At 41.6% G+C, this 23,949-nt stretch overlaps 1 protein-coding gene and 1 pseudogene across 3 annotated transcripts in view; both read left to right on the top strand.

The window, feature by feature from the left end:
- The first annotated feature begins 7,132 nt into the window (after positions 1-7,132).
- The window catches only part of podn (podocan), a 53,871-nt gene continuing 37,054 nt past the window's right edge, over positions 7,133-23,949 (top strand). Inside the window, exons 1-3 of one of the 3 annotated variants that reach the window (XM_041207641.1) lie at positions 7,138-7,404; positions 8,916-9,175; positions 10,597-10,690. In XM_041207641.1, the coding sequence (XP_041063575.1) occupies positions 8,924-9,175; positions 10,597-10,690 (346 nt within the window). In that variant the 5' untranslated portion in view covers positions 7,138-7,404; positions 8,916-8,923. Of the gene's footprint in view, positions 7,405-8,393; positions 8,508-8,915; positions 9,176-10,596; positions 10,691-23,949 lie in introns of those variants that run through there. The other 2 variants (XM_041207642.1, XM_041207643.1) reach the window with 2 other exon arrangements.
- LOC121289505 lies at positions 22,926-23,044 on the top strand (annotated as a pseudogene).

Raw genomic sequence — 23,949 nt, 5'->3', positions numbered from 1 at the left:
ATCCTTGAAATTGCTTATTGTCCTGTTCACTGCACTGTTAAGTGGTTCAACAACGATTAGTGCTATCATAATGGCAAGTATTGGATTTAACATAAACATAGAAACTGTAGAATTAGTTTTCTGGAATGAGATTCTAGTAGTTTTACCATGGATGTGCACTTCACACTACATGCAATGCAAGTACAGTAATGTGTTTGGTAACCAGGATATAAAGTTAAGCATGTTGACTATAGGTGTAAATTGCAGTTAATTAATCCATATGGATGACATCGGATGTTGAATCCATCTGAATACTTCAATTCAGGAGGAACAGCTAACATCCGACAGTTTCTTTGGGTTTTTGCTGACTGAAATACCATTACTATGATGATCACTCTTTGTGGTGAATATTTCAAAGTTCATCCCTATTGCCAAGTCATCACATACTGGAAAAATGCTTTTACACTCTGTTGATTTTTATGGATGGCAAATCATGGCTAACACAACAGGGATTTTCTGATATGCAGCAGCTGTGTGAGACACCACCAGTAGTGTTGAATCTTGCAGAATTACCCTTTGTATAATAGAGAAGAACGTTGATAAAAGTTGTAAATTTGCTTGTCACTTATGATCTTGTATCCCTTGTCATAGTTTACTCATAGTGTCTGGACTTACCTTTACTAGACCATTTATTCTTTTAATCACCTCTAAATAATCTCCTGGAACCTTCCTTTACAATTGATAAGTCATTCTAACATTCCTCATTGCTCTGTCTCCTGAAGCATGGCAATAATTCTTCTGGCTCTGCATCTGCCCTTGGACTTGAAACATTTTCAGCTGGAGTTTTCTTCTTGGGTGCAATGTTCAAGCTGTACCCATTTTGCTGATGTCACATAACATCCAAGCATCCTCCCTATCTCATTAGAACATTTACAACTTTACAGTTTCAACTTCACCATCATTCAGACACATCGATCACTTGGGGAGGCTTTTTTTCCATTTTTAATGTGACTTACACTTTTGCATTATAAATGCATTAAGAATCAGTTGCTACAGAGCAGATTTCTGAATTCTTATTTTTAAAAAACACTCAAAGAATTGCAATTCTAAGACTGATAATTGACTGTGTGATGTTAATAGACTCCTTTAGATGAGCACAATTGGAGGATATATGCATTTGAGAATCAGGTTGCAGCCGGCTTTATGGGTAGAAATACTTTTAAGGAGGAAGGTTTGATCTACATAAAAGATTGAGGAGACTTGGCCATTTGTAGTTACATGTGTAACTTGCTTACTTTTGTAATCTTTTTAAATCATGTAATTGGTTTGTGCCCAGATTCTGTGTGCAGCTAGGCACAAATGTGGAAGAAACTTTAGACGGGAACCCTGCCCTGCTCCACCCCACCATCATTCCACCTCTTCAAATGGCCTGCAGAATTTTATACCTGTTATTTTTAGTGGATTTTACTTACATCAAGAACATTATTGCTAGGGAATGAAACATTTCCCCTTTTCAAGTGCCTAGCATCAGCATTACACACCCAGGAGAAATTGCATAGACCAAAGAGCCCAAACTATTCCAAATAAGACACTGAATAAAAGAAACATTGGCTACTTTGCACAAACTAGAGAGCGTTGCATAGATGGAATATGGTTTATTATGGTATAAATTTTGAAAATTTGTTCTATTCAATGTGTTATGTGGCCATCTTTTAGGGCAGGAGGCAGATAAGATTTAATTGTGTCTGAAAGGGCTGCTTGTAGTCCTTTCACATTTCACAATTTAATATTTTACAATTTCAAATGAATTGTATTTCATTAAACATAGTTTACAGTGAGAGGACAGGTTCATTAAAATGTTGCAAGTTCATTTGTGATTTTAGATTTTAAAAATGGGGCCCTAGATTTAAAAAGAAAGAAACAATGCTAAACCTGTACAAATAATTGATTAAGCTACATTTGGAATACTGTGTCCAATTTTGGATGGCCATGCAGAAGGTACAGAAAGGATTCATTAAGGATATGAGGACTTGGTTATAAGGAGAGAGAAATGCCATATTTTCATTAAAAGAGAGAATGAAGGGGAATTATGCCTTTGATTATTGTATAAAGGGCTTTGATAAAATTACACTATTTCCACTGGTAGATAAGTCAGTAATTAAAGACCATAAATTTAAGATCAACATCAAAAGAGTGAAGTGACAGTATTGTTTGAATTTGGAATTCTCTACCAGAAACAATGGTTACAGCAAAATCCATTTTTTTTAATGAAAGGGAATCGGGTAAATATTTTTAAAAGATTTAAAATAAAGTGTAGGGGAACAGGGCTAAATGAATGGCTCTTTCATAGAGTTTGCTAAGGTGCAAAGGGCCAAATGTTTCCCTGTATGCTATAAAATGTTACAATTTTGTAATAACTTGAAATTTCATTCTACTGACTCAAGATTAAAAAGCTATAGCACAATGCAAGTATAAATGCATGTTAATTAAATTTAGATTTTTATTTGCAGTCCAGAACAAGTCTGTTCTGTTCATCAGAATGAGAGGCTGATTGCTTGGAGAATAAGAAAGCCTAAAACATGGTTTTATTGTGTAGCAAGATGCTTTAAGGGTTGTTCCTCACTCCTGATTCCATCATAAACTTCAGAGATATGGAAAAGAAGGAATAACGTTTCAGGAATTCCTGTACCAAGATTGGAAAGTACACACCATGAGATCAAGAGAACTATTTGTTCTCGTGTAGGAAGTGACATTGAGCTGTGGTTTCCCTACTTTTTGTGAGAAGATCCTCCAGTTGACTGCATAGTGAATAGTCAGTACCATTTAATGCATGAATGTCCTGTCTCCAGCATGTTCCTTCAATGAATTTTATTCTGCATGACTGCTGTTGGATTTGATGCTAGATGACATATAATGTACAGGGGGTATATTAGAACCATGAAACTGTATGAGGCCACGAGCCAGTCAAGTCCCAAGAGAAACCAGTGATAAGTTTATTAGTTGAATTAATACGCCAGGAAAGTCGTCTTGTTTATGTACTGGCAGTTGATTGCATTTATCTGTTTTCAGCAGGAAGTGAAAATCATTTGGCTCATGACCTTACCACAAATAACAAATCAGAGAAAAGTTCAGTAGCCCTACCTCATCCATCAATGGCCTGACCCTCATCCATGGTAAACACAAATAAGTGAATGTGAAAGACAAATCTGAACTGTTTGCAAATATCTTCAAGCAAAAGCACACAATTCTACTCAGCCTCTCTCAAAATCTTAATATTGTAGGTGCTCATGTCCAACCAATTTGGTTCACTCCATGTGACATTAGGAAGCAGCTGAGTGCACTGGTCAACAAAAAGACCATGTGTCCTTATTATATTCCTTGTTTAGTACTTGAGGCATGTACACCAGAATTAGTTGAGTACCTAACCAAACTGTTTCCCTGTAGCTTTTATAATAGCATTCAGCCAATAATATGGACAATTGATCATGTATGTCCTACATGAAGCAAGAAAGACTTGCATTTATATAGTACTTTACACCATGCTATGATCCTGTTAGGGACCAGTGACATTTAAAGAAGAAATCCAAATACCCAGCCATTAACCAACAGAACTACAACACAAGATTTCACTTTTTTAAACAAAAATTAACTTTACTGTATATATATAAAAGAGAAATTAAAGCAAGCACCACTAACTTAGCACTAGCTTATAAAGACTTAAACTAAACAGTGCTATTTTTTACTTCTTCCCCCAAAAACTTTGGAGAATTGGATAGACTGGGGTTATTTTCTCTGGAACACAGGAGATTGAGGGGGGACGTGATTAAGGTATATTAAATTATGAGGGGGCATAGTTGGGTAGACAGGAAGGAACTTTTCCCCTTGGTGGAGGAATCAATAACCAGGGGACATAGATTTAAGGTAAGAGGCAGGAGATTTAGAGGGGATGTGGAATTTTTTCACCCAGAGGGTGGTGGGTATCTGGAACTCACAGCCTGAAAGGGTGGTAGAGGCAGAAACCCTAGTAACATTTAAGAAGTATTTGGATGTGCACTTGCAATGCCATGGCATACAAGGCTATGGGCCTAGTGCTGGAAAATGGGATTAGAATAGTTAGATACTTGTTTGACTGGTGCAGATTCGATGGGCCAAAAGGCCTTTATCTATGCTATAGACCTCTATAACTCTATGAGCTCCCTTATCTTACAAAATCTTGAACGTTCATTCACTTTCCTGGGACCAACCCAAAAAGTATGGCAGAGCCCCCTGGAATTTACTTTGATTCTCCTTAATGTTCTTCTTTTGAGTTAAGATTCTATGGGGGTCCTTCCATTAGCTGTTTGGCTGTGTGACTCTCCAACATTTACTAAGCTTATGACTGTGGATACCTCTGCTCCTTGTTCGGGTTGCTGGCAGATCCAACTGCCTTCCCACAGTTTTCCAAGCTAACTCTCTTAACTGCTTTCTGCCACAAGGCTCTGTGAGGGCCACCATAGATTTCTTCCACTAGCTGTGAGCTAGAGCAATTCTTGCATCCATCTTTCCCTCATGATAACCAAACTGAACTGCTTGCCTCTGTCAGCAAACTCACAAAGATATATTGAACAGCCCAAGGCTTTACCCTGAATCACTATCTCTTTGGCAATGTGACATGCTTTGGAATGATTCAACCAGAAATGCAAACAAATTATTTTACCTTCAATATTACTCTTTGACTCTATAATCGATATGAATAATTTCTATCTTTAATGGAGTTTTATGACCCTCTTTTCCAGAATTGCCAGTTTTTAGCTTCTTTTATGGAGATAAGGATAGGCACCATGACACTACAAGACGTCTAAAAATAGGTCACCCATTGAAGATTTTTTCACGATCAACTCTAACCTTGTAAGATAAACACAGATTAATTAGGCTTGTTTTAATTGCATCCACTTGAGATGCCTACCAATTTCTTAACCAGATGCCCCCATTTTTCTACAGTTAAAACTTTAATTCCTAAAACTAAAAGTTATATTATAAAACATGATTTATAAATTAGATCTTTGCAACAATGGCCTTAGGTATTCCCAAACTGCATGGTACAACCAATGAAGTAAGAAGTTACTATTGTAATAGTAACATGGCAGCTAATTTGCACACAGCAAGATCCCATAGACAGCAATGTGATAATGACCACATAATCTAGTGATTTTCATTATATATATACTGGCCAGGACACCAGGGAGATCTCCTCTGTTGTTCTTCAGAATAGCTTTATGGGATCTTTTACATCCACAAGAGAGTGAAGAAGAGACCAAGGTTTAACCTTTCATCACAAAGACTCCTTTAGTACTGCATTGGAGGGCCAGTCTAGATCCTTGTGCTCAAGTCTCTGGAGTAGGAATTGAACCCACAACTTTCTGACTCAAGAGATAAGAGTGCTGCCAACTGAGTCATGACTGACATCATTTCAAAGATCAAAATAAGTTTAACGTAGGCAATTAGTGCCCCTTAATCAGGAAAGTAACGGAAGAAGTAAACAATCAAGGGATACCTGCTCACTGATGGTCAGTTCAGGTTCCACAAGAATCACTTAGCTCTTGGCCTCATCAAAGTTTTAATGCAAGATCTAACTGCTGGAGAGATATGAGAGCAACTGCTCATGACATTAAGGCAACATTAAATCAAGCATGGCACAAAGGATCTAGAAAAACTGAGGTTATTGGGAACATTCACGTCTGACGTACCAAAAGATGGTTGTGGTTGTCTGAAGCCAATCATCAGACCCACAGGTGGTTATTGCAGGAGGTTCTCAAGGTAGCGCCCTTGTACTGACAATCTTTAGCCGCTCCATCAGCAAGGTCTTGAGTGGGGCTGTTCATTGATGATTCTACAGTGTTCCTCTCCATTCACAACTTGATTATGAGGCAGCTAGGCTTAGTTTAAGAAGCGGTAGGAAATATTTGAACCACATTATTGCCAAGCATTAACCATCTGCAACCCTCTACCCTCTACCCTTGTGTAGTATCGTCATTACCAAGTCTCCCACCAATATAACCTCAGGGAGGAGTGAAGGAACGGGGGTTTGGGATGGTCACCAGTAAGACAGAGCTGGGTACTCCACAAGGACTGACTCAGGCCCTGAGCCCTCAATGCCTCTCTATCTTCTACAAGGCACAAATCAGGAATCTGATGGAAAGCTCACTGCACTAAACCTGGGTGGCTGCAATTGCTGCTATACTGATCAGGACATAGTAACACACTTGAATTGTTGCCCTACCCTAACAATAATAGTTCACTTCATCACCATTATAATGTGGCTGCAGTAAGTACAAGATGCACAGCACCAAGTCATTAAGGTTACTTTAGAGGCATTTTCCAGTCCTGTGACTGCTACCAGCAAGAAGGACAAGAGCAAGTGTATCATGGGAACACTATCGCTTTCAATTTCCCCTTCAATTCTCACACCACCCTGATTTGGAAATGTACTACCATTCCTTTATTGCCACTAGGTCAAAATTATGGCATTTCCTGCATAACACCATAATAGGAGCACCAACAGCAGGACTTCAACAGTTAAAAAAGTAGAGCCACCATCAACTTATGAGGAGAATGAAAGTGACCTCTGCATACTCAGATCCCCAGAATAAATATATATATTAAAAAATTGGCTGCAGAGATTGGTGCTGAGGCACATTGTTCAGACTGAGTAAATAGAGTTTGACATTGTTCCTAACTGTGGTCTGCCTAACCAGGGAGAGCTTGGTGCTGATAATAAGTATCCAAGCTGAAATGTGTTCCATCCCTCAGTTTGATGAGCACAGTACTTGACAGAGTGCTGTGAATGAATAAGAATGAAAATTACTGCAGGTTTTAGGTAGGCAAAGGCTAATTTAATAGACTGAAGCATTATATATCCTAGGTTCTTTAAAAGGATTTCTCTAACATCTAACTTTTTATGAGATTAATTAGCATATAATAAATCCTATGAACAGAAAGCATGCTTTAAGTTCTAGCCAGAATATGTCAGTGTTTAAAAGGAGAATTTGATTCTAACTGAGGAAATATGGTAGATTGCTTTGTGTGGTCTCAAACATGCATCTCATGTGTTATAGAGAGTCCCAAAAGAGCAAAGCAACACATTCCTATAAATCATAGTCATACTATGAATGTTTGAATCAGACACTGTTGTGAAGCCTTATTCCTTTAGAGAACTTTGTCGAGGTTGGTACCTTATCAAGGATAGATGCAAGACTTAAATATGATTGTCAATCCAACCTAAACAGAAGTAAAATATTCTGACGCCACCTCATTACTGAAACGGCGAGCCAGAGTAACCCGGCAGGAAGAAAAGACAAAGCAATAACTTGAGGTTACACTTGGGACCATTGTTTGCCTCTGTTCCGCTGAATAGGCTCTTTATGCGTTGATTTTAAACAGACTCAGGTGCGTATCAGTCTGTATGACATTGGGACAGAAACCTGTTCAAATTATTTTGTTATGCAAATCTTCTGGTGGTTAATTAGTAATTAACTGGAAATGTAAGCTTTTAACTTATTAGACAGAAAACACAGCCACCCCTGGAATTCTAAGTTACTAGGAGTTCAGATTAAGATATATGCTCTATAGTAGCATTTCCTTCTAATTATTGAAGATATGCTCATGGTGTAAACAATTGTACATTGGTGCTGTATTTGCTATTGCAGTAAATTAAACCCCTAAGTTTACTGGTAACCAAAATAAAAGACAATGATTGTTACTTCATCTAGAAATGTAATGAGCTCTTTATGTAAAATTAAATTAATACAGTGAGAATTAAGTTTATGTGGCTTTTGTTTTTCTTACTTATGAAATGTTTAGGTGGGTGTAGTTTGCTTGTAGGATGGGTTCAAGGTAGGGTGATCAGAACTGTGATTATAACCAATATTAATAAATTCCAATCACTAAGTATTTGGAAACTGTTATTTTACAAAGTAACTCTTTGATTATCCAGACTGGTCTAAATCAAACAGCTACTTCTTCAAATAGAATGCCATTATTTCTGTCCTGTTAGTAATTATCTCAGTGTTTAGTGAATGGTGCAAGGATTCTGGTTTTAGGAATTTAGTATTTGGTGTTAAATTTAATACGTGGCATTTTCCTGCTTTCACTCTAAGTGGTGTGTTATTTCTGGGTTTGACATGTTTTTCTGTGTTATTCTGGCTCTTAGCCAAACGAAAAATGTGTGATTAGATATAAAAAGAGTCTGTTTGATAGTATGCTTTGACCTGGCTTTTCAGAGATTTCCTCTAGAACTGTCTTTGTAGAATTGTGTTTTTCTACATGATAGCTCTAGAGTAAGCCTAAGCATTTTTTTTCACATTTCTGAAGAAGTGTGGAAGTTCTGTTCAGAAATCAATGCAGTGTCTTCATATTTCATTCCACATCTGGAAAGGATCTTTCTTTTCCTCTGAAAATTTTCTCCAAACCCGGGACACTTTTGAGACATGAAAAACACTTGTTCTCGTTGTGAAGCTTAACACTGAATTAATTGTTAAGAGTTAATGAAGGTAGGTGGGCTAAGTCCTCTTATTGAAACAACAATATTAATAATATTGTTACCAGTTTAATGTAAAAATGTACAGCTCATAAAATAATTAATTCATATCAAAATATTTAACTCTTATTGAATATATTCACGTGTTTTTTAATTTTAACGTGTGTATCATGATGGATAATGGAATACTTTATCGATTAGAAGTTTAAATGCATTACAAACTATACATGTTTAAAAAGTTAAATTGTATTGCAGGCCAATTTTCTTTTTTGCATTATTGATAAATCAAAATAATCAGGTTTATTTAGAAAATAATGATATTTAAGTAATAGAACTTAAGTTGAAAACTCATTTCAGGGAGGATGAAACATTCTACCCTAAATAGTATGTGTTAAAAATTAAATGGATTATGTTCTTTTAGGAGGTAAAATGAATTGGAGAACTGGGTACCCATTGTTGCTGTGGCTCCTGAGCTTTAGCTGCAGTGCTATGTGTGAGGAAAATGATTTCTCTGACTCAATGGAGAATCACACAGGAGGGACAACTGCTCCTGAAGTGCAAGTGTCTTATTGCCCTCCTGATTGCAGCTGTAACCTGGATGGAACCGTAGATTGTGGTGGGGTGGATTTAAAGGAATTTCCCAGGAACTTATCAAAGTCAATATTGCATCTATCTTTGCAGGTAAGGGATAGGATAAATCCCTCTGCACGATCTTTGTCTTGAACCTCTGCAAAAATTAACTGTTAGCTAAACTTGCACTTCCATTTGATTACCAAGAGCTGTGGTAATTGTTTGCCTTCCAATTGTATTTAATAAAAAGCTGTCTGTCGCTGTCACTTATTCTGCTACCCCAGGTTCTCCCTTTCCTGCTCCTGACTTGTCCTGACATTCTTTATGTTGATGCAGGCTAAACCTTCTCTGGTATTTAACTTAAGTGATTTTGTGTAAATTTTGGTAATTAGCATCAACAGGCTATCTGACAATACAGCGGAGCCTAGCTACTGGATAGAGGTTAGGAATAGGGAGGTAGCTAAGGCCAGGCACACTGAAGCCAGTCATAGTGCCACTATCTTCACCCTACCTGAATTAGCTAAGGCCAGGAATGAAACTGCATCTTTCTGCAGGGTTTGTGTGGATTACTTCTAAACTGAGTAGTGCATTTACCAACTCACCCTCTCCTTTTGGACATTTACTGAGAAAAGGTAACAATGGACATCATTGTTGCATTCAAATTCTTAAAGGTTGAAACTCGATTTCATGCCAAAATAACTTCATAACTCCTAAATTATTGATAGTAATTTTTGAATAACTGTTTTATGCATTTTGAAATTGACAGTTCACACAATTAATACATTCAAGACGACAATTGTAATTTGCATTGTAAGTGACAGGTCATGGGATGTCATTTTCTATTAAAACAAACAACAAGAAATAAACTATAAATCATATTTATCAATCAGAATCCATTCCAAAATGATGGCATTCCCAAAAATCCTTTAACCAGTGTAACTGTATTAATAAAAAGATTGGGATGTGCTTGGGAAGATCCAAAGGGACACAAGAAAGTTTATTGTTAACTTAAGTATGAAAATTGCTTGGGACTTTACTCCAATTATCAAAGCCCTTCCGCACAATGAATTAATTCACCATGTGCTATATCTCAAAAAATGCTATTAAAATGCCCTGAAGATGGTGAACAGAAGGGTGTTGTTTTGAAAATTGCAGAATATGTGCATTGGCATTTCAAACATGCTTCAGCCAAATCTTTAATATACATGATCAGATGCAGAAAAATCTCTCTGGAGTTGGCAAGTATTTGTAGTGTTTGTCTTGGCAAAAGTATGCTATGGAAGTAGCCTATTGATGTAATAACCACTGAAGTTTAATGTGCTGCAGGGCTATTGTCATTCTGTTTTGTTTTACATGTAATTTTTCGATCTACATATTAATTATAAGGCTGTATCTCCTGAAAACTTCCCTCCACTGAAAGCTACAGAGACTTCACACAGTGACTTATCATCATCTATATTTAAAACTATAGAACATAAGTTCAGAAATGCTGGCAGCAACTCAAAGTGCTCTTGTCATTTCTTGTTACTTAGAACAATGCTTTAGAGGTGATCCCTATGGAGGAGTTATCAAGGCTTCAGAATCTGGAGACTTTTAACTTACAGAATAACCGGCTTACTTCAAAAGGTAAGAAAAAGCTTTGATTTTGTGCTGGTTCCAAAAATCACAGGACAGCTCAGGCCTCATGCAGACAGTTATTCATCTGGCAGTACGTATTTAAAACTATAGTTTGATCGAAAATTGTTCTCATAAGTCATAACCAGTGTTGTCTCTAAGCTGTGCACACAACCTGACAGTCCCACCGGCCATGTACAAGTCGGCTCTTTTAAATTACTGCACTGTTGCGGCCCCACAAAAAACATTTAAAGTGGCCAAGCACTTAAAAAAATCCCCTACATATTCCACAAAAAGTAAAAGGACCGTTGGTCATAACTAGATATCCAGTTTTGACTTAACTATTGATGATTTTAAAATTTAGATTTTTTAAAAGTTTGGCCCTTAAAGTGGCATTAGAATCTTTAAAAACAATGCTTTGTCATTTTTCTTTTGTGAAGGAACCAAGAAGTAAAGTGAATTATTTTGGTGAAAATTATTCTTTTTTTTTGCTGACTCATGTTCTTTCCAAGATCATAGAAGTTTTGACAAATACTTGTGAGGTTTGTATTTTGGCAGAGGAGAATATAGACTTAATGGCACAGTTCTAAAGAATGTGCAGGGACAGAGGGGTGCATGTGCATAGATCTTTGGAGGTCTTTAAGGATAAATTATTGTTTCCTGGATTGGTGGGGTGCAGGTTGTGATGTGACCAGGGATCTGTGTTGGCTGCTCTTTTGTTTTCCATTTATACGTATGATTTGGAGATGGAAGAAGAATGATATTGACATTTCCTGGTTGTAGGGCATGCGAACTGCAAGGAAGAGTACAGGAGATTGCAAACAGACATAGGGTGAAATTTTCTGTGCCCGCTGGCAGCGGGCGTGATAGTTGGCGTGCACGGACAATATGGCGCGATCTGGTTCACGACAGTGGGAAGGCAGGTCACGATCATCCGCTCAGCCCACCGACAGCGGCCGTGTTTCCTGCCAACGGTCGGCGGGGAGCTCATTGTAATACATCAACATCCGATTAAAGGCCATCCCGCCAGGCTCTGGACCCCCACCCGATCATCTGTCTACATCGGCGGGCAAGTACGTCGATGTGTTTCACAACAGCGCACAGGCAACGTGCACTTGGCAGCCTTTACTTTGGGTGCATTGGAGGTGAGTGAACAGCATCATTCTGCAGAACACGTCAGGGTCGCCTGTTGCTCTGCAGGCTTCAGGGGCAGTGGCGGGCTTGGATGAAGTGCCGCCCGGGCCCGGAAGGGACTGTAGTTAGTGGGGGGTGTCCAGCGGCAACTGCTGCCTGGCCCCAGAGGTGACTGCACTCAGGGTGGAAGTGTCCGGGGGCAACTGCTGCCCTGGCGTTGGATCCTGCGCACAAGCAATCAAGGTGAAGGGCAGGGTAGGTGAGGGAAGTGGCCACACAGTAGGGACACCTGTATAAGCTGACCATCCCTCTGCAACTAAGACAGATCAGGCGCAGCCACGGTGATATGATTGGGGTCAGGCTCCTAGCCTGCCCGCCCATGCAAGCAATGCAGAGGCACCAATGTGTCACCAAGCCCTCCAGACCTTACCCACCACCCCGGTACAGACTGCGAGTCCACGACCACTTTACTGGCCTGTGCAGCAGTTGGACTGCACATGTGGTACAATCTCCTTGCCAATGCTGGCCATGTATCAGTCACTGCTGGAAGCACTCACAGCCCCTTGTAATCTCAGCATCCTGGTTTGGACCAGTGTCCCCCAGGTTCACAGGGCAGCCATGCAGCGCACTCATCTGCGTCCATCCAATGGGTGGCCAGCACTTCCCAGAAAGCATTAAGGGGCCGTCACACAGGGTCAGGAAAGGATGCTAACCAAGTCTCTCTCTTTCATGCTGCAGGGCGACGTTATCAGGATCATGGATCCTGATGACCTAGCTGTATGCCTGGTGGCCTACAGAGACCGTAAAAGACTGAGGAGAGAGTGACTGAGCCACCTGGCCACGTAAGGGCAGGAGCAGCAACCTCATGAAGAAGGGGCAGCAGGGGCTCCCACATACAATGCCCAGGAGCAACAGCACTAACTGGTCGGCGCCTAGCAACACCCAGGGTCTATAGATACCACCTGCCATTCCTGCAGATGACTGAGAACCAGTGTCACCGACGACCTTGCATGTCTAGGGACCTGGTGACTCACATCTGCTGCTTACCACAGGACTTGGTGTCAAGGGGACATGGAGGGCATCCACTGCCAGTGGCTGTGAAAGTGACTGAGGTGCTCAATTTCTATGCCAGTGGCTCCTTTCAGGGCTCCACAGGTGACCTCTGTAGGATTTCATAATTCGCCACCCACAAATGCATCCATTAGGTCACAGATACCATCTTCTCCATGGCACACAAATTGGTGCATTTTGCCCGGGACCGGGACAGTCAGGATGCAAGGGCCATTGGATTCGCCCTGATCACGGGATTCCCACAGGTGCAGGGTACAATTGTGGTGCTCAGGTCTCCATTGCTACACTCAGCGGACTTCATCAACGGCAAGGGCTTCCACTCACTGAATGTGCAGCTAGTATGCGACCACCAGAAACATATCCTGCAGGTATGTGCACGGTTTCCAGGGATCATGCATGACACCTACATCCTCAGTCATTTGCAGATCCCTGCAGTCTTTCAGGGTCCACAGAGGCTGCAGGGATGCTCCTCAGAGACAAGGGCTACCCACAGAGGCTGTGGCTGAGGACACCGGTGCGGTGGCCTCAAACTACAGCAGAGCGATGCTATAATGAGACTCATGCTGCAGTTTGCATCATGGTGGAGCAGACCATCAGGGTGCTGAAGATGCAGTTCCGGTGCCTGGACTGGTCGGGTGGAGCCCTGCAGAGGATGTCCTGCATCGTCATTGTCTGCTGCACCCTTTACAACCTGGCGCTCCAAGAGGGAGAGGAGCTGGCTGAGGAGGAGATGGAGGAGCTGGAGGGCTCCTCGGATGAGGTGGATGGCAGCGGGGATAAGGGTGAGGAGATCCTGAGTGGTGGCAATGACGGGGATGAGGCTCTCGCACTGGCTAGACGAGGCAGACATGCTCAGGAGGCCCTCATAGCTGGCAGATTTGTGGAGAATGATGATGGCACTCAGTGAGGTGTCTGCATAGATCCTCACATCGCAGCTGTGAACATTTGACTCCAGTCTGGCTTATGACAGCGCCAAAAGCCTGTGAGAAATCTTCTGTCATGGAGACGTAGTGGAGGCCCTAACCGTCACTCGATCGCAGGATCATGATGACAACATGCAGTGAGGACACTCCATAAATCTTCACACAGCCTCTGAGAATGTCTGACTCCTGTCTGGCCGAGGGCAGCTCGCTTGTGCTCCGTGATCAGGGCCATCTTAGAGACGTGGCCATGAAACTTCAGATGCGTCTGATGCTGTGTCCGCCTTCAGCACCTCGGCCCTTCAGGAGCTGGTGCACAGCATCATTGGTCGCAGATGCTGGTGAGATGGGGCCCAGCCCCACCTTAATGGTGCTGAGAGCACACCGAGTATGAGAGAACTCTGTGGTACCTGTCCATGACATTCTGGCTGCAATGACCAACGCCACTGAGATGCAGGTTTCAGTAATGTTTCCAGGGAGTGTGAGGCTGGACCATCACTGTGGTCTGAAGGCTACACAGAGCACAGGGAAGAGGCCCTGGACTGAGACATCTGCCTTTTATCTTGTGCATATAGGTTTCACATCTGAGTGACAAGAACACTGCTCATCAGAACAAGGAGCCACAGGCAGGGCAACATTATTAAGAGTTTATTGACAATAGTGAACATTATGTACAACACCAGGCTGTGCAACTACTTCATTAACTGCCCTAACCCTGCCTCGATATTTTGGTGCTCCCTGGACATCCACAGCAGAGGTAAAGGCAGCCTGCTGACTGCTACACCCTGTCTGTGATAACTTTAGTGGGTGTCCTCTGGAGGGCTGAGACTTGGAGGGCCCTGGCCTGCTTTCAGGGTCCTGCTGTGTGGCAGTAGTGCTCTTCTTGGCCTCTGAAGCTGGAGATGTGGAGGTCACAGGAAGGGGGGATATGGATGGGCCAGATACTCCCAGAGTCACCTTGGTGGATGGCCCTCGAGTGTGCACCTGCAGATCCTCCTCCCTATGGGTGCTCGAGGCCCTTAGCTGACTCCATGAGGGGAAGGGGTAGCTAGAGTGACATTGAGCTGCGCGGCATCCCTCTCGCATACACACTGTTGGAGGCCAACTGTGGCATCAGCGATAGAGCTAAGCCTGCGCAGCCGCCATCTTGTCAGTGTTGACCTCAGTGTGTTGCAATGCCGGTGCTATCAGCCTGAAGACAGACGGACTCCTCCACCGTGCCTTGCAATTTGAGGAGTGCAGTGGACATCCTTTCCTGATGTTCCCGAGCTTGCCTTTGCAGCTCCAGCAACTGTGACATGACCGAGTCCAGAGGCTCATCATATGACTTGGTCTCAACAGGTTCCTGGCCTCCAGCAGCCCTCCGAATGCTGGGGACCTGGGAAGTCCCTGCCGCCGCCTGCTGTGGATCTGATCCCGTGGCTATCCTAGAGCTAGGTCCCATATGTATGTCTGTATGTATGACTGCGCTAGTGGAGGGTGTGAGTGAGCACTATGACAGAACTTGTAGTGAGGTGCACTCCAGTTCCCCTTCGGATGTCTCTTCCGAACTGGCTTGGAGGCTCTGGGTCTTGGACTGCATCAGGTCTTGGAGTGATGGGCTGTGGTAACAAGGGAAGATAATTAGTGCATGGCAGTGTGGCACGGAACACATTATTCACGGTATGGTTGTTTGATGAATGTTACACTGCTGGATCCTCACTTAGTAGAGCAGCGCTGACCTCACCGTCAGTGCAGGATCAGTCCCGATTATGCCAACCAGCTGGATGGCTCTGTTCTCAAACTCCGTAAGGACCTTGAACTCTGGCATTCCTCCACTGGTCTGCAACTTTTCCCTCCTGTTGTGTGCCAGTTTGTCCTGCAAGGATAGAGATGGGGAGAGTGTATCAGGACTCCTGCCGGGCCAGATGGTAAGTATGCCTAGCCTGTGCGGGTGGTGAGTGGTCTCATGAATGGGCTGAGGACAACACAGGTGTGTGTGAGATAGTGAATGGTGATATCCCTTGAACTGACAGTGAGTGAGATCCCTGTGGATGCATGATGGGTTTGTGAGTGTGTGAGTTGAGAGTGATGAGAAGAGTGACTTACCCTGGCGGAACGGAAGAGATCATTCATCCCTTTGCGGCACTAAATGGCTGTCCTCCTCTGCAGGGTGTTTGCACTGACCACTGCCGCCACTGCCCCCCCAAGCCAAGTTGGTGATTTTAGTACCCATCCTGTGGCCAGAGTGGGAGAAGAGTATATCCCGACGGGCCTCCACGACATCCAGCAGTCATTTGAGAGATTCATCATTGAAGCAGGGGGTTGCAGTCTTTTATCCTTTGCTGGCCATGTCTCCCGGGCAGTGGTGGTGAGCTGGTAGCGATGAGCGCTGTGCTGGCAGCTGCCTCTTAATGATGGTGGCCGGCATGATGCAACAGCAAAGTGATGGTGGGAGGGTGAATGAGAACCCACCCGCCATGGAAACGGCGTGTTTCCTGGGAATGCAAAAATAATGAGGCGGGTTTGGGACAATACAGTGTGAAAACCTGCCATCGGCGGCGGCGGGTAGGACGCCATTTTGCCTGCCCGCTACTGCACTTAGTGCAAATCTGGGAAAAGTCCGCCCATAGAATGGATAGGTGAGATGAAGGTCAGTGCAGATATATGTAAGGTAACTCATTTATGAAAGATGCATACCCTAAATTGCAGGGTACTTAACAGAGCCAGGGAACCAAGAGATCTAGGAGTATAGATGTGCAGATCTTTAAAGGTGGGAGTACAAGTACTAAGGAGCATGAAAAGGTAAATGGAATTCCGTGTTTTATATGGGCTGGGGGTTGGAGGGTGGGCCCTGAATGTAAGAGTAAGAGATGATATTGAATTTGTACAAACGTTGGTTAGGTAAAATTTGATTACAGTTTGCGGTTTGGGCACCCCATTATAGGAGTGATTTTAGAGTTATGGAAAGCGTCCAGTAAATATTTACCATAAAGATAGCTGAAAAAGAGGCTATAATTATAAAGAAATGTTAAAAGGAATGGGAACTTTTTCACTAAGATAGTTAATGAGATATCTATTGGAGGTTTACAAAATTACAAAAGTTTTTGTATGGAGAGAAAATAGTGAAAGATCATTCACTGATTGGTAACAAGCTTGCATAAACTCAGGATTGTCATTGGAAAAACATAGTTAGAAGAGTTTGTTTTCCATTTAGAGAATTTTCAAAACATGGAATAATTATGTGGTTATTAAGAAAAGATCTGAACAATTTAAAAAGGAAATTGGCCAATGATTTGAAAAGGAAAATGTAGTAAAGTGGAAATTATGTAGAGCACAGTTGACCAAGTGGCATCCCGTGCTGTAAATTCAATGGGCGGAATCTTCCGGTCCTGCCAGCAGCAGAAAGCTTGGTGGGCAGTGAATATAATTAGGAGTGAGCCAAAAATTAGTTCCGCAATGGTGGGATGAGCTTTAGCAATTGTGTTCTTGGGACTTTAAAGGCAGGTTAAAGGTAAGGTGGGCAGAGCTTCTCAACGAGCAATGTTGGGAAGCCCTTTTGCATGCATTAGCATGTCATGCATGCTCATTAAAAGGCCAGCTCGCCAGAATTAAGTCCTCCCTCCAAATTAAGTTCCGCTCTAGCAAGAAATTAGAATGTTCATTTTTACGACTGCACATAAGTGGCTTGCACCTGGCGAGATAGACTCCTTCCATGCTTAATAGTGAGTTGCCACTGCATTTTCCTCTTTGGGGAGTGCCTGTAAATGCCATCCTATGCTTGAGACCAGATGGTGGCAGCGCAAGTTACGTGGAGGGTTACCAAGGGAAGGGAGGAAGGGTTAGTTGGGGAAGGATGGAGCAATGGCCGGGCCAAGGTGGGAAGGATAGTGCACGATCTCCAGGTGCCCTTTAAATACGCCACCCAGATCTTTGACCCCATGAGGTAACGGCGGGAACAGCGACTTCCTGCCTACCCCTGCCGTGAGAATCAGCGAGCTCCTCACGGTTGCATACTTAATGAGCTGAACAGTGCAAGATCGCATGTGGTCAGCTGTCAGCTCCCAGCCCACCCCGACAGCGGAAATCACTCCCACTTCCATGCCCACCACCGAACTTAGACTCCAGAACAGAAGATTCCAGCCAAAGATTCAAAGCATTACAAGGATTTAACATGGTATTTAACTAACATAAATGTGTTAGTCCAGCTGTGGCATATTTAAAACTAGTAGAAAAATGGCTTAATTTCAACAGAAATGTTTTATCATCCAAACCCAGCAAGTCCCTGTGACTTCATTACAAGAAGAAGAGGGAGAACAGCAGCTAAATGTGCAAAGGAGGAGTCAAGGATGAGAGCATGTGACTGAAGCAGGAGAATGCTATGGTAATATCTAGAAAGGTCCAGCAAAAAATTAAGAAAATATTGCATAACAAAGGTGAAGCTCCAATATTAGTGTGAAATAGTAGCATATGACCTATAGGGACATGAGGCAAACATATATTTACAAAAATCAAATGCAATTAGTATGGTGTTGCAACTAAAAATTAGCACAGTACTGCCAGTTACATGACTGGCATGGTGGGAGAAAGAATGTAGTAATGGAAGAAATTTCCATTGGTCAGTCCACACTGCTCTATTGTTTAAAGACAAAACTGGCACGGAAAAAAAGGAGGCAGTGTTGAAAAGGTGCTGAAATCAAAGAACATTAACAACTGGCAATTGTTGTTTAGGAAGAAGTTGGAAATATGGGTTCTGTATAACTTGAAGGACATTTCAAAACTTGTTTTATGTACTAAATTGGTCAGGCATTGTGCAATTGACATTATATATGAGTTGAAGCACAAGATTAGCCATGATCATATTGAATGGCAGAGCATGCTCGATGGGCCATATGGTCTACTCCTGTTTCTTGTGTTCATGCGTTCTTGTACTTTATAAAAATATTTTCACATACATTCATTGTTGCCATGTGGACAATACAATACCAATATGGATCCTCCAATTATGTCCATAGAGCCACATTTGCCTTGGTACCAACAGTCATCAACAGTGATGCATGGCAATGTTCAAGAAGAATGCAAGATGAGGCACTGAGCACTACTGAGGAAGGGGTAGCTGTGATAGTGGTGGATGAGGATCTAGAGCACATTGTGGAGTTCAAATGTATTCACTGCCCTGCTGAGTTATACCTACATTAAACTTTGTAGGTCTGATTGGAAACAAAGGCTGGTATAATTGAAGTCAATGGAAGTCGGAAATCGGAGGCAGGGAGCTGGTAGGGGAGGTAGGGAGGAACTCTCTACTGGTTGAGTCATACATTGCAAGGAAGATTGTTGTGGTTGTGGGAGGACAATCATCTTAGCCTCAGATTACACTGCTGGAGTTCCTCAGGGTAGTGCTCTGGGCCCAAATATCTTCAGCTGCTTCATCAATGACCTTCCCTCTATCATAAGGTCAGAAGTGGGGATGTTCAATGATGATTGCAGTAGTTCAGTAGTATTTGCAACTCCTCAGATAGTGAAGCAGTCCATGTCCAAATGCAGCAAGACCTGGAGAACATTCTGGCTTGGGCTGACAAGTGGCAAGTAACATTTGCACCACAAAAGTGCCAGGCAGTGACCATCTCCAACAAGAGAGAATCTAACCATCTCCCCTTGATGTTCATTAGTGGTACTACCATCACTGAAACCTCCCACCATTAACATCCTGAAGGGTCATCATTGACCAGGAACTTAGCTAGACCAGCCAAATAAATACTGTGGTGACAATAGCAGGTCAGAGACTGGGAATTCTGTGGCAAGTAACTCATCTCCTGACTTCCCAAAGATTTTCCACCATCTACAAGGCACAATTCAGGAGGAATATTCTCCAATTGCCTGGATTAGTGCAGTTCCAACAACACTTAAGAAACCTGACACCATCCAGGTCAAAGCAGCCAGCTTGATTGGCACCCCATCCACCATCATAAATATTCACTCCCTCCATCACCGACCGACAGTGGCAACAGCTTGTACTGTCTACATGATGCACTGCAGCAATTATCAATGCTCCTTCAACTGCACCTCCCAAACTTATGACCTCTAGCATCTAGAAGGACAAGGGCAGCAGACACATGGAAACACCACCACCTCAAGTTCCTCTCCAAGCCACACACCCTCTTGACTTAGAGCTATATTGTTGTTCCTTCACTGTTGCTGGGCCAAAAACCTGGAACTCCCTGTTGACAAGAACTGTGTGTATACCTATGCCAGATGGATCGCAGCTATTCAAGAGGACAGTTCATCAACATCTTCTCAAGGAAATTAGCGATGGACAACAAATGCTTACCTTGCCAGGGCCGCTCACATCACAGGACAGAATATTAAAAAATAAACAAGAAACCCATAAGCAGAAGCTACTCACATCCATACACATGATAGTGAAAGCTGGTCTGGGTAGTGTGAAGGAATCCAACACCAATCTTGTACTGCCATTTCTCATAAGCTAGCTTTTCATCAACCATCATCACTACTTGTGCTGGAGAATAAACCAGGGTTTTCTTAGGTGAATTAGGTGTAGTTAGTATATAACTGTCAGACTTACGAAACTAGTGAATGCACATTATGGAATCTATAGGATGCTATGCTGTTCTCCATGTGCCCTGTGCATTTCTGTCCTAACTATTCAAATTAAAAAGCATTTAAAAAGCAAATAAAATGGTCTATTTGTTTAATTTTGATATATTTTATTTTTGATGCATGCAATTTGAGATTCACATTGATTTATAGAATTGCTTAGCATGTTCATTTATGTTCTTTAAATTATAAATTACATTCAATTTAGAATTATGATGCCTGGACCTACAACATATTTAGACCACATGCAAGAAGTATATGCAGTGAAGTGAATATTCAAAAAGAAAAGAATGAATTTTAGTGAGATTTATCATGCAACCAATATTGCCATTTTTAAGCAGAAAGTAAAATAGCGAGAAAAACAGCTGTACTTAATATTGTACATTTGTTTATATCAAAAAATCATAGCTTGTGTTAAATTTCACAGTAAATATGACTCCCTACTTTACAGAATTAAGATATCGGTTTTACACAAAAACACAAACCAAAGTTGAAGTCACTAAGCTGACACTATACATTTCCTTATAAGAAGCAAAAAGAAAGTCTAAATTACTACAGGCCAAGCTTATGCATCTCATGAAGCCTTTAGAGCAGGTTGCCAGAGAACCATTAAGCAAACAAATACTGTCTGACACAGGGACAATAAAGGTGGGGAGAAAGAAGCATATTTTAAAATGAGAGAGTTTTGTTGTGTTTCTTCCATTGGGAACAAATGTGCTCTTTACTGCTCAACCATTTCAATTTAATTTCATGCAATTGTCAGTTGTACAGTTTCGGGTCAGAGATCTCCTATACTTAATTATAGAAACAAAGTTACACCAATATTGATGCATGTTCCACCTGAAAAGAAATTAAACTTTTAAGTAATAACTTTTGAATGACAAAGATAACAATCTGCAGGTTAAAACATTTAACAGTTCTAGAATTGAGTTCAGACGATGTCGGTGACATATAAAATCACTGGCATGTGATTTTTGCACCGTTTCACTATTGCTTGTCATCAGGGTACTCAATTCACTCTGATAAGTTAGCAGCAAATTGATGCAAAGAAAGAAAGGTAGACTTGCATTTATATAGCACTTTTTATGACCTCAGGACATCCCAAAATGCTTTATAGCCAATGAGCTATTTTTTTCTTTCCATGAGCTTCATTTTATCCTTGTGTAGTTTGATACATTTTGTTAGCATCACTTCAGAAGAGTTTCCACTTGCTGATCGTGGTCTTGTTCATTTTTACCATAGAATAAGTGTAGTTGCTGTGGCAATGAATCCTTTTAGATTTTTAGATGCCTCATGAAGCCTCCTCTGAAACTCCTCGGGAGTTGATGTTCTAAAAGACATGTTCAAACATTCTATATATTTCAAATGTTAATAAAAAAGTTGTCAATAGACTTAGTTTTCATCGAATATAATATGTCAAGACCTACTCTTTGCATTCATAACTATTAATAATTTTGCTTTCTTTATTCAGTTAGAATTACATCTATGGTTTAGAGTGGATAATGATTTTGTTTGACAGCTTTCACTTTCATGACTAACAATAATAAAGGTCAAGCTATTCTTGTTATCCACTGTCATAAGTTACCCATGCAGAATGATTGACTCTAGCATTTACAGCGAGTCTATATGGATTTAGCATTTTTTGAAAATCAGTGTTGTACTTCTTGTTGTCATTGGGGTTTTTAGTATTGGTCTTTCCTCTTCCGGATGGTTATATTTATGTTTTGGTAAACCTGGCTAATGGATCAGATTTCTGAAGCTCCATGTAATTTGTTCATTCTCAGGTAGAAAATATTGACAGTTGCGTCATAGTTTAGCCGAACTCTGACTTGACGATATTTAAGAGAGCATTGACATATAATTTATTAATCTGTTAATCTGTGAGAAAGTTCAAACATCTTCTGGGTCACTACTTCATCTATAGTAAAAAGTTGATGTTAAATTATTTGTTGAGCTTTAGATGCTTAACTGAGAAATAAAAATTTCCAGAGCAATAAGTCTGGTTCAGGAGCATTCCAACATTCCTTGAACTGCACACCTGTAGCCATTTTCTCCGTTTTCTTTCCTAAGTATTACACAAGCATTTCTTTTATTTTTAGCAGCTACTTTGCAGTTGATTTATTTGTTGGTGCTAGCTTTCAATGCTAGTTTAGATCCATGTGAAAATCCTTTCCTGTTATCTGTTCTATCTATGGGTTTTTCATACCACACATTCTGCTTGAGTTCACTGTCATTTGTCACTCCTGTAAGGGGATCTTATTCCCCCTATGAACCATAGTGGGCCTTTCCCTACCCCATATTTAGATAATGTAGTGTGGTCATAGAAACAGAACTCAGATAAGCCTTTGTCTTTATCATTCCTGCTGTTAAACTATCTTGTAAAAAGAAATAAAGAACAATAAGGGAAGAGATTTGTGTTTTAAACTGCTAATCTGCACATTGGATCTTGTTAATGGTATGTTAATTGTATCATTAAGGTTAAGGAGCATTGAAGGGCATTGATTGATTAAGTGCCTTGAGCACATATGGCCTACAGCCATATTAGACTGAAAACATCCAATCTCATCTGATCTTGGAAGCTAAGCAAACTCAGGCCTGGTTAGTACTTGGATGGGAGACTGCCTGGGAATACCAGGTGCAGGTGGCCATCAATAGGTCCAGGTAGTTAGCGGTTGAGGGGGTCGTCCAACCCGACTGTCTGCCCCTCTAACGTGGCTGGGTGGCCCTGGAGAGGGTGCACATGGTATCCACTGGTACACTAGGGGCCTTCCTTGATTGGTGGACACTGTGGGGGCTGGGGTGCATCATTACCCCTGGAAATAACATTTTGATTTAATTTTTTGTAAGTTTCCTTTCACACTCTGTTTTAGTTACAGTACCCCACCAGGGTTGTCACTCCCTCTGCTTTATTGATTTTTAGTTTAATTTGTTGATTTCTGTTTCCCAAAAAGAGTCTATAAAGACTTGGTAACCATCAACAGGTCCAGGCAGCAGATGTTCGAGAGGGTCGTCTAGTCCGACTGTCTGCCCCTCTACCATTGCTATGTTCGCAGCTGGCTGGTGCTGGAGAGGGAGCACACGGTGTCCGCCAGTATGCTAGAGGCTTTCTGTGATCGGTTGGCACCATGGGGGCTGGAGTGCATTATCACCTCCAGTAATGATATTTTGATTTGATTTTGTAAGTTTCCTTTGACGTTTTGTTTTAGTTACAGTGCTCCACCAGGGGCTGTCATCCCTTCCCATTTATTGATTTTTGTTCAATTTATTGATTTTGTTTTTACAAAAGTGTCTATAAAGAAAGTCTTGACAGCTGGTTAGCTCTGGTGGCTAGAACCTGGTGCTAATAATGCCATGGCCATGGGTTTGGTCCACTTCCTGGCCAATGAGGCTCCCCTGTCATAAAAAAACATTTTGCTTGCCACGTCTAGTTGTAATCCTTAAATGGTTACTGACACACGGCAAGGCGTATAAAGAAAGACTTCTTGGACACTGAGTTTTGGTTAGGGATGAGGCAGACGTTTCTAATGTTACATTCTATAAATAAATCTAGTG

Source organism: Carcharodon carcharias, chromosome 16, assembly GCF_017639515.1.
Source record: "Carcharodon carcharias isolate sCarCar2 chromosome 16, sCarCar2.pri, whole genome shotgun sequence".
Lineage (NCBI taxonomy): Eukaryota > Metazoa > Chordata > Chondrichthyes > Lamniformes > Lamnidae > Carcharodon > Carcharodon carcharias.
The sequence above is the reverse complement of the archived record's forward strand: the minus strand, read 5'-3'. Positions and strand labels throughout refer to the sequence as shown.